This window comes from Rhinoraja longicauda, chromosome 2, assembly GCF_053455715.1.
Source record: "Rhinoraja longicauda isolate Sanriku21f chromosome 2, sRhiLon1.1, whole genome shotgun sequence".
Lineage (NCBI taxonomy): Eukaryota > Metazoa > Chordata > Chondrichthyes > Rajiformes > Arhynchobatidae > Rhinoraja > Rhinoraja longicauda.
This window is the reverse complement of record NC_135954.1, coordinates 41331316-41352253: the sequence shown is the minus strand read 5'-3', so window position 1 is coordinate 41352253 and position 20938 is coordinate 41331316. Positions and strand designations below refer to the sequence as shown.

General features: G+C 42.9%; 1 protein-coding gene across 1 annotated transcript in view; it reads right to left on the bottom strand.

Moving 5' to 3' along the window:
- tbc1d5 (TBC1 domain family, member 5) overlaps window positions 1-20938 on the bottom strand; it is a 331916-nt gene that overhangs the window by 19240 nt on the left and 291738 nt on the right. The window contains exons 22-23 of the mRNA XM_078418008.1: window positions 13001-13100; window positions 214-293 (exon numbers count right to left, since the gene is read on the bottom strand). Of these exons, the coding sequence (XP_078274134.1) occupies window positions 214-293; window positions 13001-13100 (180 nt within the window). The remainder of the gene's footprint in view (window positions 1-213; window positions 294-13000; window positions 13101-20938) is intronic.

Sequence of the window (20938 nt, the reverse complement as noted above, 5' to 3'; positions counted from 1 at the left end):
ATTCAGAACAAAAATATATAATAGAAAAGTATGGTCATGCAAGGGCAATAAAAACTTTAAAAAGCTTACATTCTAGGTAATATTTCTGACTTAATTAAATTAATGGTTAAGACTTTCCCGAGTCAAACCGTGCAAACAAAATTCTAGCCACACTCAGTACAAAGGGAAGCATGTTTTATAATCAGATAGAGAAAAATGCTGCATCATATCTACCTGCTTGAGTCCAGCCAGTGATACCAAAACTTCATCCTCCTTTTGAAGATTTTCTTTTAGAATCACATCTTGTATTTTGCCTAAGCCAAAAATTATAATGCATTACTTTAAAGCAGATTTGTCCTACATAAACGACATGAATTGTTTTGTCAGAATTTGTAGCATATACTTAAATATACGGGGTATGATACATAATTACAAACCTTCTGGAAGATCATCAACCTGAAATGTTCTCTATTTCTCTCTACATGGATCTACTGAGCATCTTCAGTTTTCCATGTGTTTTATTTCACATTTGCAGCAACTACAGTATTTTGCTTTTGTACAGTATAAAGAGGTCCCAGATCCACCACTGATCATTTTGAGTACATACCTATTTATGCCTTCTCTCTGACTCTCTTAACCAATCCCTGACCTCCACTCACTTACATTTTCAATGAAAGTCACATGTGTGATCTTTGTTAAATTCCTGTGTAGGTCCATATAAACAACAACTATTAGCGTGATGATATCAACTGTTAGCATGATACTAATCCCGTAAAAAATTAAACTCTTTTATTCAGTCAAGACATACCCAGATGCTTGCTCTTTGATAAGCACATATTTACCACAAAATGCATATAATGAGAACTGGCTGATTATAGAAACATAGAAAATAGGTGCAGGAGTAGGCCATTCGGTTCTTCGAGCCAGCACCGCCATTCAATATGATCATGGCTGATCATCCAAAATCAGTATCCTGTTCCTGGTTTCTCCCCATATCCCTTGATTCCGTTAGCCCTAAAAGCTATATCTGACTTGAAAACATCCAGTGAATTGGCCTCCACTGCGTTCTGTGTTCCAGGCACCCACCACACAATATCCCATCTTTATTCTCCTCACATTCCCATTTGCGATAATGAATGGAATTTATTTTGTAAGTTGGATGGTGCAAAGTTTAGCCAGACTTCAGACACAATGAGCTAAAATACTAACTTTCATGACAGTCTAAAGCAGGTAACAGTGAATTGGCAGCACAGTTTCCAAGTCATCTAAATTGTATTTCCATTGACTTTGGATATCAAAGAAGCTGGTGTGCATCACACGCTATTATTTGCAATCCATATTACCTTCAAAGACATGAGTCAGAAAAAACGTTTGCATTCAAATATTATCTAGTTTATATACTTCCGTACTATAAACCAGAGGTTTCATTAATCACCTATTTCAGCCTGAGGAAATGGGGAAATAAGAGCATTGGTGCAACAGTTCATTCTATTACCTTTTTAATCCATGTGCTCCTTTGAAACAGTTGTTAAGAAAGTCAGTCATAATGTCATATAGCACAGAAACAGGCCTTTTGGCTCAACTTATCCATGCTAACCAAGATGCCCCATTTACACTAGTCCTGCCTGTGTTTGGCCCACATCCCTTTAAAATGTTCCTCGTGTGTATCTTTCAAAATGTCTTAAATATTAATAGTTTCTGCCTCAACTACCTGCTCTGCAAGCTTGTAACATATACCCACCACTCTGTGTGAAAATGTTGCCCCTCAGGTTCTTATTAAATCTTTCCCCTTTCACCTTAAACCTATAACTTCTGATTTTTGAATCCCCTACTCTGTGTAAAAGATTGTACATTTATCCTATCTATTCCCCAAATGATTTTCCACATTATAGATAATTAAGATCACCCCTCAGCCTCCTGTGCTCCAAGGCATAAAGTCTTTGCCTGTCCAACCTCTCCCTAGAGTTTAGGCCTCGAGGGCAACATCCTCGTAAATCTTCTCTTCACTTTTCCCAGCTTAATGTCCCAGTTAGTCTGACATCAGTGGTGGGGAAGATGCTGGAGTCAATTATAAAAGACGAAATTGCGGAGCATTTGGATAGCAGTAACAGGATCGTTCCGAGTCAGCATGGATTTACGAAGGGAAAATCGTGCTTGACTAATCTACTGGAATTTTTTGAGGATGTAACTAGGAAAATTGACAGGGGAGAGCCGGTGGATGTGGTGTACCTCGACTTTCAGAAAGCCTTCGACAAGGTCCCACATAGGAGATTGGTGGGCAAAATTAGAGCACATGGTATTGGAGGTAGGGTACTGACATGGATAGAAAGTTGGTTGACAGACAGAAAGCAAAGAGTGGGGATAAATGGGTCCCTTTCAGAATGGCAGGCAGTGACTAGTGGGGTACCGCAAGGCTTGGTGTTGGGACCGCAGCTATTTACAATATACATCAATGACTTGGATGAAGGGATTAAAAGTACCATTAGCAAATTTGCCGATGATACAAAGCTAGGTGGCAGTGTGAACTGTGAGGAAGATGCTATGAGGTTGCAGGGTGACTTGGACAGGTTGTGTGAGTGGGCGGATGCATGGCAGATGCAGTTTAACGTGGATAAGTGTAAGGTTATCCACTTTGGTGGTAAGAATAGGAAGGCAGATTATTATTTGAATGGTGTCAAGTTAGGAAAAGGGGACGTACAACGTGATCTGGGTGTCTTAGTGCATCAGTCACTGAAAGGAAGCATGCAGGTACAGCAGGCAGTGAAGAAAGCCAATGGAATGTTGGCATTCATAACAAGAGGAGTTGAGTATAGGAGCAAAGAGGTCCTTCTGCAGTTGTACAGGGCCCTAGTGAGACCGCACCTGGAGTACTGTGTGCAGTTTTGGTCTCCAAATTTGAGGAAGGATATTCTTGCTATTGAGGGCGTGCAGCGTAGGTTTACTAGGTTAATTCCCGGAATGGCGGGACTGTCATATGTTGAAAGACTGGAGCGACTAGGTTTGTATACACTGGAATTTAGAAGGATGAGAGGGGATCTTATCGAAACGTATAAGATTATTAAGGGGTTGGACATGTTAGAGGCAGGAAACATGTTCCCAATGTTGGGGGAGTCCAGAACCAGGGGCCACAGTTTAACAATAAGGGGTAGGTCATTTAGAACAGAGACGAGGAAAAACTTTTTTAGTCAGAGAGTTGTGAATCTGTGGAATTCTCTGCCTCAGAGGGCAGTGGAGGCCAATTCTCTGAATACATTCAAGAGAGAGCTAGATAGAGCTCTTAAGGATAGCGGAGTCAGGGGGTATGGGGAGAAAGCAGGAATGGGGTACTGATTGAGAATGATCAGCCATGATCACATTGAATGGCGGTGCTGGCTCGAAGGGCTGAATGGCCTACTCCTGCACCTGTTGTCTATTGTCTATTTCCTATAGCAGGGTGACCAAAACTGAACACAATACTTCAAATGCGGCCTCACCAACGCCTTGTACAACTGCAACATAGCATCACTACTTCTATACTCAGTACCCCGACTGATGAAGGCCAATGTACCGAAAGCGTTCTTGACCACCCTATCTAGCTGTGACACCACTTTCAGGGAACTATGTACCTGCAATCCTAGATCCCTATGCTCCACCACACTTGCTATGGCACTGCCATTTACTGTGAAAAAAAGTGTTTGAGTCTGAAGCAGACAAAATTCATCTCCTCTCACAAGTTATTGATAATGCAATTCAATTAAATATCTCTGCTCGTCCTCTGTAAAGAGCCACCTGCAGACCAATAGCAACCAAGAATGCTGAGGTCAAATAAAGATGAGAAAAGATGCACAAAAGCACAAAAATGGGAGGACACTACAGTTAAGTGGACAGAAACGTCTACTTCCTTTTACCACACTTACCAACCCAGATCGAAGGAATCAGTTCTTGCCAATTCTTACGACTGAAACTTACTTGACATGGTTGCTCATACCATCCTTCTCCAATACTCTCATTCTACTGGGAGGAACAATCCTCACCTGGTTCCATTCCTAATCAGGGAATCAGCTGCCAAACCATCAAACAATTACTCAGAGATTCCATAGTTCCTTTGTTTTTCTTCTACCTGCAACATCTCAATGGCATCATCCAACAACACAGTGTGAGGTTCCACATGCATGCCCATTGATCCCTATCTTTGTCCTATGATATGTTTGACATCCAGCACAGGTTGAGCTGAAATTTCCAACAACAATCTTAAACCATTGTAAACCACTGTAATTTTTTACCTGCCAACTGCCTGAAGCTAAACAGGACTGTTTACAAAAAAACCCCAAAGTGCTGGAGCAACAGGCAGCATCTGTGAAGAACATTGATAGGCAACATTTCCGGTTGGGACCCTTCTTCAGAACAGAAACGTTGCCTATCCGTGCACTGTGTGTCTTTTTTTGTAAAATGGCATCTGCAGTTCCTTTTTTAGTTTAGTTTAGAGATACATCGCGGTACCAGGCCCTTCGGCCCACCGAGTCCGCACCAACCAGTGATCCCCGCACATTAACACTATCCTACACACAGTAGGGACAATTTACACTTATACCGAGCCAATTAACCTACATACCTGTACATCTTTGGATTGTGGGAGGAAACCGAAGATCTTGGAGAAAACCCACGCAGTCATGGGGAGGACATACAAACTCAGTAGAGACAGCACCCGTAGTCGGGATCGAACCCGGGTCTCTGGCACTGCAAGCATTGTACTTGTGTACTTGTTTGCAATCTTGGTGTTATATTTGGTCTTACGATGAGCTTTCAACCACAAACCTATACAATATGTTCACTTATTCCTGTCTCCATAATACTGCCTGACTCTACACTTAGCTAGGATCATGACTGTTAAATCCTCATTGATGCCTGTGTAATCTCTATACTTGGACTATTCAGAGAGAGACTTCCTGATCCATCTTCCACCAATATTTTTAAAGAAACTGCTCCCATTCAACACTCACCCATACAGACGTCATCTCTCTGCTGACCTACACTGGCTCCTGGTTAAGCTCCCAGTTGAGCAATGCTTCCATTCTAAAAATCCCATTCTGTTTATAGATTGCTTCAAGGCATCATTTTTCTCAACACTGTCACTTCCTCATTTCGAAAAGCTTTTAAAACCTTTATTCTTACAGCTGTCTGATCCTCAATCATTCTCATGTTGATAGGAAAACTTTTAAAAGTTAACATTGTTACATCTAGATTATCATCTCCATCAACCTATCACCAGCTCATTTACTTCCTTCAAGATGCTCTTTTGATGCTAATGCTGTTCAGCAGTTTTGTGTAAATTTGTTTGTAAAAATGCAATGCATGTATGATAGCTAATTTAAAATTAGAAGGAAATAATGTTTATGAAAATTTTTTTTTGTTTAGAGATACAGCATGGAAACAGGTCCTTTGGCCGACTCAGTCCACGCGACCATTGATCACCCATTCAAACTAGTTCAATGTTATCCTACTTTCTCATCCACTCCCTACACACGAGGGGCAATTTATAGAGGCCGATGAAAGTATACACCTGAAAGGACACAAAGTTCTGGAGTAACTCAGCAGGTCAGGCAGCATCTGAGGCAGCATCTCAGGAGCGCATTGATTAGTAACATTCCGGGTCGAAACCCGTCTTCAGACACTGCAAAATCTCTTTGTTATGACTACTTTCAAGAGGTTCCAGCACTGTGTCCGTTTGTGTATTAATCAGCATCTGCACTTCCATGTTTCTACAACCTAGAAACCTAGTCTTTGGGATGTGGGAGGAAACAGCAGCACCCGGAGGAAACTCACGTGGCCACAGGGAGAATGTGTAAACTCCACACAGACAGCACCCGAGGTTAGGATTAAACCTGGGTCTCTGGCGCTGTGAGGCAGGGGCTTCACTAGCTGTACCACTGTGCCATCCTTTTATAGAGTTTGCTTTTATATGTTGATTTATGTTAGTTAGTTGGCTTTCATGACCAGCAATTTTTGTTTGATATGCCTGTAAACATTTACTGCATCTATCAATGTATGACAAATTTACCTCCTAGATACAATTAGTCACTTACTTTCTTATACAATATCCTGCTCTGTAACCCCATAACCCCAATTTAATCAAGAAAACTGCTATCTTGTTCTTAACTTGTACTGCTTTATTCAACCATCACTCCCATGTTTGTTGATCTACTTACGTTCCTAATTTTGCAAGATTTCAATTTGAAAATTCCTATCCTTGCTTTCAGGTCCTTCCCCCTTGGGAGGTACCCCAACTCCTCCAACTCAGCAGGTCAAGTTGCTTCTGTGTAGACCATGCAAAGGTAGACATTGCAGGATGAGACCCTGTATCAGGACTCCCTTATACATCAGTTCCTTCAGCAGTTTGTTTATTGTTCCAGGTTCCAGCATCTGCAGTCTCTTTTGTCTCCATTCTGATTTTCACTTCTTCACCACTAATGGCAATGGCTTCAATGAGCTAGAAACTAACTGCTGGAATTCACCAGATAAGCTTCTTTGCCTCTTCTGCTTTGAGATGCTCTCTATAATCATCTCTTAGACTATGCTGTTATTTATTTTTCATTATAAATTAGAAGGCTTCATGTCAAACTTTCTTTAATAGTGTCATTGTGAAGTGTCTTGCAATGCTTTACTGCACTGTGCTAACACAAGTTGTTGCTGAATTCTGTGCATAACCTTGTCTAGAACATCAGAATACGTGTTTGGAATCTCTGTAATGGTATTAACATTATTGTGGCAGGGCCTCATTATTTGTACACAAATCGTTCCTTGGAGAATTAACAAATTGTGCAAGATTGGATACTCACTGCCAAAGGCCCACAAAATTGAGGCAATTATATTTGATGCTGATGATGGGCCGTTTAAAAAAAAAGTTTATTAAAAAGTGTCTTGCTCCATTTACTGTGATAGTAATAACGTGCATTGTAAAGAAATTGAGAAGTGTGACCATTGCTATGCAGCCTGAGCAAGTGGTTGAATGCGCAGAATCTGAATCCACACTAATATAGACTTAACTACTGGAATCATTAAATTCTCAGCCGTTTTAAGAAGCAATGTATCAATTTATTTTCATTTCAAATATATTGTCTCTTATTGACTATGCCTTTTTGATGATAATGGATTATATTGTTCATAAGTACAGGGAATTAGCAATTAAGCATAAACTAAATAAATATGATCATGAAGAGTTGGATAAAACAACTTACCTTTCACAGCACCTTTTAACAATGGAAATATGCTGATGTACTTCATGGCAGTGTACAAAAATCAATGGTGATGCAACTAAATAACTTCTAACAGGTACCTGACATAACATCTAACAGGCCCTTCGGCCCACCTTATTTAGATTTTAGATTTAGAGATACAGCGCAGAAACAGGCCCTTCGGCCCACCGGGTCCGTGCCGCCCAGCGATCCCCGCACATTAACACTATCCTACACCCACAATTTTTACATTTGCCCAGCCAATTAACCTACAAACCTGTACGTCTTTGGAGTGTGGGAGGAAAACGAAGATCTCGGAGAAAACCCACGCAGGTCACGGGGAGAACGTACAAACTCCGTACGGTACAGCACCCGTAGTCAGGATCGAACCCGAGTCTCCGGCGCTGCATTCGCTGTAAGGCAGCAACTCTACCGCTGCGCCACCGTGCCGCCCATGCCAACCGAGTTAGTATTCACATTTGCCTGCATTTGGCCCTTCTTATCCAAATATCTGTCCATGTGTCTTTTAAAAGTTGTAATTGTATCTGGTTCTACAGCTTCCTCTCGCAGCTCATTCGTGATACAGACTTTCCTCTGAGTGAAAAAGGTTTCCCCTGATGTTGTTTTTAAATTTCTCCCCTCTCCCCTTAACCATACGCACTTTAGTTTTAGAATACTCCACGCTGGGAAAAAGAAAGTAAGCTTCACTTTATCGATTGTCCTCAATAAGGCAACCCCTCAGACTCCTACACTCCAAAGTCCTAGCTTATCAGCCTCTTCCTATAATTCAAGCCCTCAAGTCCGGGTAATAACAAGGTGAATCTCTTCTGCACCCATCCCAACTTAGAGATAGCTGGGTGACTACAACTGTACATTGTACTTCAAAACCATTTCAGCCTTCTTTGTATGCTTTTCTGGATTTGAACTCTTAATTAAGATTTGCTCATTCATTGAAGTGTAGGAGAGAAATGGGCCTTACATTTAACATTTGCTTTCATTAGCATTTAACATAATGTTCCTCCACCAATCTATGTCCTCTGCACAGCACTGCTCTGACAAGATCTTTGGAAAGCATGGACCATATCTTGGGAGTGCTCTCTTTACAAAGGCAAATATCAGTGATTCAGCAGGGCCTTCAGTGTATCCATGCATTAAAGTGGGCAGTAATGATGTTTTTCATGCTTTAATGCTGTTTATTGCAGTACTTTAACTATGCTATTTTGAAACCTACAAGATCTGCAACATGCTTTGTTTAGAATCATTGTTTGGAGTAATAACTTTTCCCAACAACGGGCCCGGCAACCCTCTCCAACTGACGAAGCCCGTTGCCAGGCTCCCGGGGCCGTGGGCAGGCGAGGGGAGACAGGGAAGGGGAGAAGGTGCCACTCCCAGGACAACGGTAAGGTGGGCCTAAAATTGTTGTACTATTGTGTACCGTTTTGGCTGTGTAGAGGGCATGGTATACACATAAACATATACACACAAACAAACCGAGAGTTTTAGTAATATTTTATAATATTTACTCATTTGAGGAAGGACATCCTTGTAATTGAGACAGTGCAGCGTAGGTTCATGAGATTGATCCCTGGGATGGCGGGACTATCATATGAGGAAAGATTAAAGAGACCAGGCTTGTATTCACTGGAGATGAAGGATGAGAGGGGATCTTATAGAAACATATAAAATTATAAAAGGACTGGACAAGCTAGATGCAGGAAGAATGTTCCCAATGTTGGGTGAGTCCAGAACCAGGGGCCACAGTCTTAGAATAAAGGGGAGGCCATTTAAAACTGAGAAAAAACCTTTTCACCCAGAGAGTTGTGAATTTGTGGAATTCTCTGCCACAGAGGGCAGTGGAAGCCAAATCACTGGATGGGTTCAAGAGAGAGTTAGATAGAGTTCTAGGGGCTAGTGGAATCAAGGGATATGGGGAGAAGGCAGGCACGGGTTATTGATTGGGGACGATCAGCCATGATCACAATGAATGGCGGTGCTGGCTCCAAGGGCCGAATGGCCTCCTCCTGCACCTATTTTCTATGTTTCTATATAGATAGATAATGCCTTGCTCTGAGCACAAGAAAATAGGAGTGGGAGTAAGCCACCAGGCAGTTTAGACTTGCCCTGCTGTTCAAGGCTCTTCGATGCTGCCTCAACTTCTTTTCTGTGCCAGTTACTAACATTTCCTTTATCTTTCAAATAATGATTTATCTCCATCTTAAATAGACCTGATCATACACATACAGCCGGAAACAGGCCTTTTCGGCCCACCAAGTCCGTGCCGCCCAGCGATCCCCGTACATTAACACTATCCTACACCCACTAGGGACAATTTTTACATTTACCCAGCCAATTAATGATTTAGCCTTCATGATCTTTGGGGGCAGCGAATTTTAACTCTAACAAAACCTCCATATTCTTATACTCCAATCATGTCGCAATAAAAGGCCAGAGTAACAAGCAGAAAAATGCATTACTGTTACTCACCCAGACTACTTCACAGACCTCCCAAATCCACAGCCTCTAACACCAAAGCAGATTCAGGCACATGAAGAACCACACCTAGTTTCCTGGACCCCACTTCACCCTGACTTGGAAATGCATCACTATTTATTTCTTGTTGTTGGATCTAACTTTGTGTGTTCCCTCCCCATCAGCATTGTAGCAGTGCCTTCTTCAGTCCAGGATGGTGACTTACTTAGAAAATAGTAAATAGAAACATAGAAAATAGGTGCAGGAGGAGGCCATTTGGCCCTTAGGCAATTAGGGATGGATAGTAACTGCTGTCAAAGGCAATTAGGGATGGACAGTAACTGCTGAAGTCACCACGATAATATACTTTGTGACTAAGCACTAGATGCTGAGTAAATTGAAGATAAAAGTACATCCAAGTAGATCAAAAGATTTTTAGATGTTTGGGGGAATCAAAGGAAATAGTAGTGCAAGAAAATGGTGCAGGAAGAAAAGATCAGCCAAAGTCTGTTAGAATGTGGAGGAGGCTTGAGGCTAAATGTGCTACTTTAGTTGATAGTCCATGCTCAACTCTCCTAAAAGGTTTAATCTTACAGTTTTACTGCATTTTTGACCAGGGTCTTGCCATGAATATTAATTGAGGAGTCGTACATCGGGCAGAATTTAATTTAAAAGAAAGTAACCTTGAAACAGAAAGCAGCCATTAATGGAAACATTTTAAGTTCTGAGCCACAGCCAACTTTGATGCAGACACATGAATAACCTGCTCAATGTTCTTAAGTTCCCATACTTCATTTGCAGGAATGGACATAAAAGCAAACAGGCACATGTCCTTCTGACATGTAGTTAAACTGGTGAAAGCTAGTGATAATCATGTTATCTGTTGTTTTGAAATATATAAATGATATTAGAGAAAAATAATTTGATTTGGACAGTTAGTTTAAAGGCTTTGAGTAATTAGAATCCATTAAATCAACTGATTACAACAAATTCAGCATACGATATTTTAGGGATATAATATTTCCACTAACAGACTAAGTTAGGAAATAATTTTAGATACTTTCACCATAAATAGAAATAATTTTAAAAACATTGAGATAAGTTTATTACTGAAAGTATTAAGTAAGTCAGTGTTAATTATCATGAAAGCTATCAAAAGATGCACAGATGAATGTTTTTGTATGGTTATAAATAATATTTAACTAAATTATCTTGAATTCACATGCATAACATGATTATATGAATAGCAAAACTTAATGTTTTGATTTAGAATAATCCATTTTCCAGGCAACAATTTCTAGCACACCACTGTGAACAAAACAGCAATTTAAGTGATTCAAGTGCAACCAACTCAGCTGCCTCAGGCCGGATTAATATAGCAAAATTAGCCCCACGCTAAATGCTTGAAATTGGCATCCCCCGAGGGACGCTGTGTTGCGCGCGCCACTCCCCAACCGCAGCGGTTAGAATGTGTTGCCAACGCCGCAGTTAGAATGTGTTGGCGGTGGGGCTGCGCGCACAAATGGGCAGCCGGCACATCACCGCCCAACCGCCCAGTCTCCGGCCCTCTTAATCTACATACTCCGCCCTCACCCAAACACCTCACTCCTCTGAACCTCTCTGCTCGAATATTGGCCTTGTCTCCCCACATATCCCAGCCCTCTCACTCCTCGCTCATCGGCTCTTTTCTCTCAAGTCCCTGGGCCACTTTCACTACCTCATCACCACCCCCGCCCTCCATCTCTCCCACTCCTCTGGCCCTCCTTCTCCCTACTCCGGCACTCTCTCCCCACTCCTCTGCTCCTCCGAATCTTCCGCTGCTTACTCTTTCGCATACCTCCCGCCTGTTCTTTCCCTACCCCTCCGCCCCTCCCTCTCCTTGCTAGGATCTTCTCTCTCTCTTCACTCCTGAGGTCTTCTCTCTCTCTCCCCACTCCTCCGGCTCTCTCCTTCTCCCCACTCTACTGGGCGTCTCGCTCCCCAATCCCCCTTCCCTCTCGCCTCCCAGACTTCCGTCCCTCCAAATAGCTACTGTTCCAGTCCTCTCTTCTGCCAATCTACCTCTTCTTCTACATCCCACTCTCCCCCCTGCGCATCTCCATTACGCTCTCCCCGTTTCCTCCGAACCTCTTTCCCCCACACCTCCCTCCATGCCCCTCCTCCGGTCTTTACTTTCCATTTCTATAGGCATTTTCCCTCACATTTTCGGCCTTTTCTCATCCCCCTACCCGTCCGTACTTCTCTCTCTCTCTGCTCCTCTGGCCCATGCTGCCAAAATCCTGTGACTCCTTCTCACCCATCCCAAAAGCCCGGGCCCTCTTTCTCACCAATCCCTCGGCTTTCTCTCCTCACTTCCCGGGCCCTGTCTCCTCCTCCACTCTTCTACCACCTCCTCTACCCACACCTTGCATGTCTCTCAGCATGCACTGCTCCAGCACTTCCTACTCCAACTCCATCCCTCTCACCCCTATACCTCCTGTCTCTCTTCTATTCACTCCTCCGGCCCTACCTTTTCCACATTCCTCCGGCCTTCCCAGTCTCTACTTCTCTGGCACCCTTGGCTCCCACTCCTCTGGCCCTCTTCTCGCAATCCTCCGTCATTCTCCCCACAGTGGCGCAGCGGTAGAGTTGCTGCCTTACAGCATACCTCCCGCCTGTTCTTTCCCTACAGCATCGGAGACCCGGGTGCCATCCCAACCGCGGGTGCTGTCTGTACGGAGTTTGTAAGTTCTCCCCGTGACCGCGTGGGTTTCGCTGGTCGGTTCAGACGGTGGGCTGAAGGGCCTGTTTTTGCGCTGTATCTCTAAACTAAACCCCTCTATCACACTCTGAGTGTCCCGTATTGGGCTTGTGGGCATTAACGGAGTTCGTGGAGCGGAGTCGAGGGTGTTCGGGGAGCAGGGCTGAGTATGTATGGGGAGCAGAGCCGAGTGCGTTCGCCAAAACGGAGGTTACTATCTGCCTCCCGGCCCGGACGGCATCATTGGTGGAGCGGGAGCACGTGGCCGCTGGTTGGGTGAGCTCACGTGGGGCGCTGACGTCACCCTTGTCCCGTATTTAAGGCCCCTTTATAACATATGCTACGGGCCCCGCATTAGCTTAATCCGGCCCTGAGCTGCCTAGGTTTGGTAAACTCGATCTTACTCTGGGCAACCATTACTTGCTCAGTTCTTTAAATTTAGATCCAAAAGGAATAATTATTGTAAACCAATAATGACAAATAGTGGAAAGGAAAACTATGTGCCCATTGCTGAAGAATCAAAATTGACTCAGTAAATTGTACAGCTGTCATTATACCTTCAAGATTTATTTCCTCTAATGACTGTACCACCAATACTTACATATTTGTGTATTCATCATCTTGGCACAGAATTTGCACATTGCCTCAAGGTCATTCAGTTGACCTTGCAGAAATGAGACTTGGCTCTCCAATTCGTCCTCCTGAAGTATAAAAGACAGTGAAGATATAAAATCTTGAACAAGCCAACAATATTTGTTCACTCTTACATCTGCGGAATAAGCTGCCTTATTGGGTAACTATTAACAATTAAACCTATATGTGTCTATTTTCCAGATTTAGAAAATCAAACAACGAATATTATACCTCTGATTTGGAGGCAGAATTTGTAAATGTAACTGAATTTGTAACTGCATCTATCTTTAATCAAATGACACATTTAAGGTACCACCGATCATTTACTGCACCATTGAGTATGAAATAATTTCATTTTGGCATAACCATCATATCTGTTCAAATTTAGAATTAGAATCTACACAAAGAGGCAAATAAATGAATAAACCACATTGATGCAACAGCCAAGGCTGCACACCAACGCCTCTACTTCCTTAGGGGACTAAGGAAATTCAGCATCTCCCCAATGACTCTTCCAAACTTCTGCAGATGCACCATAGAAAACATGCTGTCATGTTACAATATAGCTTGATTTGGGGACAGTTCTGTCCAAGACCCCAAGAAATTACAGAAATGTAGCCCAGTTCATCACAAAAACCAGACCCCCCCCCCCCCCATTGACTCCATCCACACCACACTGCCTTGGAAAAGCAGCCAACATAATCAAACATAATCAAAGACTGAAGAAATGTTTCAACCCACCTCACCTATCCCTTTTCTCCAGAGATATTGCCTGACCCGCTCAATTACTCCAGCATTTTGTGTCTATAATCAAAGTCTTGTTCCACCCTGTTCAACCCCTTCGTCTCCCTGCACCCGTTGGGGAAGCGCACACCACTAGATTCAGGTACAGCATCTTCCCCACTGTTATCAGGCTTCTGAACAGTCCTTCCACAAGCTAGGGTCTTGTCCAATTCACCTCTACCCCATTGCGATATAATGCTGAGAACTATATTCTGCACTCTGTATCTTCACCTTTGCTCTATCTATTGTACTTGAATTTGATTGTATTTATGGATAGATATCAGATTTGTTTGGATAGCATGCAAAACTAAGCTTTTCACTGTTGGTACACCTGACAATAATAAACCTAATCCTGAAAATAAAATTATTCTGTGATAATTCATCACCTGACTATGAACTTACCTGACCCACAATGAAACTGAGCTTACAAATGTGGGGAACAAGGCTCATGTGTTTTCAGCTAAGATCATAAGTTCATGATTCTACAAAGCATAGACTCAAGATTTGCATTGTTATCCAGCCAATTTAGTTCCCTGGGACACAGCTGAGTACACCGGGCATACCAAAGATTTTCAAGCCTTGTCAACATTGAGACAACAGTGCTGATGCCGAGACCGCAGGGCTAACAGATACACCAGCCAAGCTGTTCCTGCATAGAAATGAAACTGGCACCTGACCAAGATTGCTGGAGGAAAGATCTAATCAATGGTCAATAGTTTAATATCTTAATCCTGCAACTCTCATTACACACCCAGTTTGACTTACTGAGGGCTTCCACCAATTTTTATTTTTATTTCAGATTTTCAGTATCCGAATTATTTTGCTTTTGTACCAAGAAGTTGTGTCCTCTATGGAACAGATGCTAAATTTTAGTCGTTACATCAACATCATAACTATAATAGCAACAAGGAGTTTACAAGGATGAGAGGGGATCTTATAGAGACGTATAAAATTATAAAAGGACTAGACAAGCTAGATACAGGAAAAGTGTTCCCAATGTTGGGGGAGTCCAGAACCAGGGGACACAGTCTAAGAATAAAGGGGAGGCCATTTAAAACTAAGGTGAGAAGTAACTTTTTCACCCAGAGAGTTGTGAATTTGTGGAATTCTCTGCCACAGAAGGCAGTGGAAAAAGAGAGTTAGATAGAGCTCCAGGGGCTAGCGGAATCAAGGGATATAGGGAGAAGGCAGGAACAGGTTACTGATTGTAGATGATCAGCCATGGTCACAATGAATGGCGGTGCTGGCTCGAAGGGCCAAATGGCCTCCTCCTGCACCTATTTTCTATGTTTCTATGTTTAACTCTGAAGCCATGGGCAATAGTTGCAAGATGAATTCAGCCAGTGAGTCATTAGAATCTTTAATTCATTTTGGTCGCAGAGATTCACTAATTAATCAGTGAATTAATCAATTAGTAAATAATTAATTATTAGTAAATTTAGACTAATATTTTTGCCACAAGTAGTAATTTAGAAAATTATTTTTGAACATGAAACTTTGATGAAAGAAAAATCATTCAGCATTATGTGCTTGTTTCATTTTTTTGAAAATGCTCTTAAAAACATATCAAGTCTTTTAAAATTGATCTGTTGTTTGCTCATTAGAATAAACGAGGGGGGGGGGGTAAGATAATTAAGATTATTCATTACTCAGTAGCAAATCTTGCTTTGTTATAATTTTACTTTAGAGAGCTGCCCTCTGCTGTACAAACCAAAGATTTCATTTTGTCAGACCAAGATCTATTCTGAAGTAATCTGTAAACAGATTAATTAAATAAACAACAGCATTAAATGTTCAAATTTAAATAAATATGTTCATTTTTTAATGCATCACAAAGTATTTCTGAAACAGTTAATGGACGTGGTAGACTGGCATAATGCTGACCATTTTTAAGAGGAATTGCATGATGTAAACATTTCACTTTGCCATACAATTGGTATTACTAACAGAAAACATGATGTAGATATTACACTATTATCAAAGTAATTCAATACAAATGTGTGTTTATGCAGTATTATGGATCGAACCAGTTCTGCATGCAGAGTCATATAGCATGGAAATATGCCCTTTAGCCCAACTTACATACACCGTCCAAAATACCCCATCATTTAGGCCCACCTTACTCGCCATTGTCCTAGGCTTTCAATAAATGTTATATTTTTGAAAAAAATCACCTTTTAATCTTTCAAAATCTCCCTTTAGCCGTCACCCATGTATGATGTCACAATGGGGAGTCCGAGTCCGCGCAGTTGGTCCCGTTGATATGATCAAGGCTTGCCAGTAAGATAGTTTGGTATTCCGACTGAGCATGCGTAGATCATCGGTCGTGGGGGCCAGCTGATCTACTATGTGTAAACAAACCTTCCTTTCACTTTTCCATTTACCTTCTGCCCCCCCCCCCCCGGAGGACCACCGGCCATCCCGGCATGCATCGCACCTGACCTTTCTCCGGTCATGCAGCGCGGCGCCTTCTTAGTTCCCTTTTCACCATCCATTTCTCTTCCCACCAAATCCATACTCCTGTCACCATCAAGTTTCTCTTCTGCTTTGAATTTGTGGGAGGGATTGCTGACTATGATTCTTGGTGAGGGGGTTAGTGAGGGAAAATAACTGTCTGACTGGCAGGAAAGTATGTCATCCTTGAAACATATTCAGTAAGAAGCAGTTTGGCTGTTGTACATATTAATCTGGAGGTTGATGGGAGGATAGGTAGACCCAATCAGGAGAATTGTTGACCTTTTTGAAATCTTTGCATGGCTGTTAACAAGAAAGATTAACAGGGCGGTTACTTAAAATGCTCAGTGACTTGTAAGCCTGATTTTTAAGCATGTTTAATAGGATGGGCTGATAAGATTGCATTCAAATTTAGTTGGTAGCTAGAAACATGACTATTGGGAAGGGCTTGGTCGGCAAAAAGCTGTGGATGGTGAATGAAGAGGATATATCGGCCTGAGAAACTTTTATGATCACAATGTCACTCTTGCTATCCATGCTTAAATTGTGAATGTTGCAAATAGATTTCATCTGTCTGCAGTTTGACATGTTGCTGGCAGTAGCAAATCCAATTTTCATTATAGAAAGAAGAAAGGTTGTATTTTAGCAGCACGAATGACAAGGCTCTTTGTGGTCTATTAGACAGAAGAGCAATCCAAGGAGTTGCATAACAGATCTACAGTTAGCAGGAAAACATGCTCTTCCAGCTATTCAACCCGTCAGTAATACTAAACCTGCTCTACAATAACAAGGGCACATTCTACTCTGCTTCTGAAATTCAGTTCCATTTAAGTTAATGAAACCAAATTAAGGAAGCAAAGTAGAATGTGCAGCCACCATCACATTTAGTGCTGCCAAGAGGGAAGTATTTTTTCACTGCAATCTCGTAAACACACTCATAGAAATGAAACTTCACCAGTTGACTGAAACTAATGATCTGCAGAAGGATTTTATCATCAATCACTTCAGACCTTCATCCAGTTCAATAACCTGAAGGAGAAAATTCAATCGTAGAAAACACTGCAATGAAACTGCTGAGGAAAAAAACAAAATCAAATTGCAAACATAATTACACATTCTCAAAAAAAATCCCCAGGTTGTGAGTCCTGACACAGGTTTTGAGTCACCACAGTTCTCCTGGTGTGTCTATCTATCCTCCCCGTCAACCTCCATAAAGTCCAAAATATCAGTATTATAACAATCACGAAATAAGATAAGAAATACAAATGATTTTTATGCTATTTCCCTGGTTCCAAAATCAAAGGAGGTCACTGAGAACAGGGGTAAGGTGGACAATTAGAGGTCATGGGCAATATCGCTGTCAATGACATTGGTAGAAAGAGGGATAATTACTTACAGGTCGAATTTAGGGAGCTAGGATAGGGAGCAAAAAGAAGGACCACAAAGATAGTGATCTCCAGATTGCTACATGTGCTGGTGAGCCCAGAAATGGGAAGATAGGACAGATGAGTAATGATGCAGGAAGATTTCAGATTCCTGGCAAAATCAGAAGGGAGAGAAATAGAAGATAGAGATTCATATGAAAGAGGACTTGTGAAGGGAAAGAGGCAATAGTGCAGACCGATGATAGGGGGAACGTTAACCAGTGTTTTAGTAAGCAACAACATGACCTTGTTGAGGTGAAGTGCCTTGGGAGGTAAAGTGTGAGTCTTTGGTTCAAGAGTCTTTGGCAAGGAGGCTGAGGCTACAACTGTTTAAACTTGTGGATTATTGCAGTGACTTATTGAAGGAGGCTATCAGCAGCAGAGAAGGGAATAGGTTTCATTCAGCTCTGTGAGTGTGTCTATTTGTGATTTGCCCACTGAAGTAATAGCAGGCAAGTTGTTACAGTGTCACTCTTGCAGGATGTGGGAAGTCAGGGACACTGCTGGTGCTTCTGACAACAATGCCTGCGGAAATTGTGTCCAGGTGCAGCTCCTGAATGAACGTGTTGGGGAACTGGAGCAGCAGCTGGATGATCTCAGGGCCATCCGGGAAAACAAGAGTTTGCTGGACAAGACCTACAGTGAGGTTGTCACACCGAGGATACAAGAAGAGCGAAGGTGGGCGACGACGAGGAAGAGAAGTAAACATGGAGTGCAGGAGCCCTCGGTGGCTGTACCTATTGAAAAACAGGTAAACCCTCTTGGGAGCTGTTGGGGCGGACGACACGGCAAGATTGAGTGGCAGCCAGTCCAACCCTGGCGCTGATGCTCAACAGGGAAGAGTGACGTCAGGCAGAGCCATAGTGGTGGGGGACTCGACAGTCAGAGGTGTGGACAGGAGATTCTGCCGCCACAGGCAAAACTCCAGGATGATGTGCTGCCTTCCTGGTGCCAGGGTTCAGGACGTCTCGGAGGTGCTGCATCCTCAAGAGTGACAAGGAGCAGCCGGAGGTTGTTGTGCATGTTGGCACAAATGAGAAAAGTAGGAAGAGGAAGGAGGTTCTGCAACACGAGTTTAGGGAACTAGGTAAAAGACTGAAAAGCAAGATCTGCAGGGTAGTGATCTCAGGATTGCTTCCAGTACCTCGTGCTAGTGAAGGTAAGAACAGGAAGATAGAGGAAATGAATGTGTGGCTGAGGAGTTGGTGCAGGGGGCAGGGATTTAGATTACTGGATCTCTTCCGGGACAGGGGTGACCTGTAAAAAAGGGACAGGCTACACCTTAACTGGAGGGGGACCAACATCCTTGTGGGAAGGTTTGCTAATGCTACACGGGAGGGTTTAAACTAGATTGGCAGGGGGTGGGATCTCATACAGGACAGAGGCAGGTGAGAGGTTAGAAGTTGGTATGGTGGTGAGGGAAAGGTTAGTGGACAGAATAGGCAGGTGAAAGGTGGAGAGCGAGGAAGGAGGGTTGGCTTAAACTGCATGTATTTTAATGCAAGGGTCCTGACGGGTAAGGCAGATGAGCTTAGGGCATGGATAGGTACGAGTGACTGGGACATTGTAGCCATGACTGAAACCTGGTTAATGGAAGGGCAGGACTAGCAGCTCAATGTTCCAGGGTACAGGAGCTTCAGGAGACAAGGGCGAGGGAAAAAGAGGAGGGGGGGGGGGGGGGTGGAGGGTTGCACTGTTGGTTAAGGAGGATGTCACGGCAGTGGTAGGGAGATGACATTACAGATGGTTCGTCTAGTGAGGCTACATTGTGAGGAATAAGAAATGGATGATCACCTTGTTGGGGGTGTACTACAGACCCCTGAATAGTCAACGAAAATTAGAAGAACAAATATGCCAGGAGATTGCAGACAGCTGCAGGTCCAATAAGGTTGTTGTAGTAGGGGATTTTAACTTTCCCAATATTGACTGGGAAAATCATAGTGTGAAGGGTTTAAATGGGGTACAATTCCTCAAAAGTGTTCAGGAGAGTTTTCTCAAGCAGTATGTCTAGACCCCTACACATGAGAGGGCAACAATGGATCTAGTATTGGGCAATTGGGAAGGGCAAGTTAATGAAATGTTTGTGGAGGAGCATTTTGGGACAGTGACCACAGTTCGATCAGGTTTATGATAGTTATGGATAGGGATAGAGAGGGCCCACATGTTAAAATGCTTAACTGGGGTAAGGCCAACTTTAGGGGTATGAGAGAAGGTCTCGCTGGAGCAGGTTATTTGAGAGGAAAGGAACATCAGCCAAGTGGGATGTTTTTAAAAGTGTACTGACAAAAGCTCAGGATATGTACTTCCCCGTTTGAGTGAAGGGCAAAGCAGGCAAACGTAAGGAACCCTGGCTGACGAGGAAAATTGAGGCATTGGTCAAAAACAAGAAGGATGCATGGGACAGGTATGGGCAGCTGTGATCAAGTGCATCCCTGGAGGAGTTTTGGGAACTAAGGAGTAAACTGAAAAAGGAGATCAGAAGGGCAAAGAGAGACGAGGAGATAGCTCTGGCTATAAATACATAAGGGTGAAAAGGGTAACTAGAGAGAGAGTGGGACCTCTCAGGAATCAAAGTGGTCACCTCTGTGTGGAGCCATAGGAGATGGGCAAAGTCCTCAATGAGTATTTCTCCTCTGTATTTACCGAGGAGAAAGACAGGACAGAGGAACTTGGGGCAGTCAATGGAAGTGTCTTGAGAGCAGTCATTGTTACCGTCGAAGAGGTACTGAAGGTACAAATCTCCAGGGCCTGATCAGATATATCCGAGGACATTGTTGGAAACCAGAGAGGAAATTGCGGGAGCCCTGGTTGAAATTTACTAGTCGTCTTTAAATACAGGAGAGGTGCCGGAAGACTGGAGGGTGGCAAATGTTGTACCTCTTTTCAAGAAGGGCTGCAGGGAAAATGCTGGGAACTATAGGCCGGTGAGCCTAACATCTGTAGTTGGAAGGTTACTAGAGAGTATTCTGAGGGATAGGTTACACAGGCATTTGGATGGGGAATGGCTGATTAGGGATAGTCAGCATGGTTTTGTACGTGGGAGGTCATGTCTCACAAATCTGATTGATTTTTTTGAAGACGTGACCAAAAAGGTCGATGAGGACAGAGCTGTATACATGGATTTCAGTAAGGCATTCAACAAGGTTCCGCATGGTAGGCTGCTCTGAAAGGTTAGATCGCATGGGATCAAACGAGAGATAGGTTGAATGGATAGCAAATTGGCTCCATGGAAGGAAGCAGAGGGT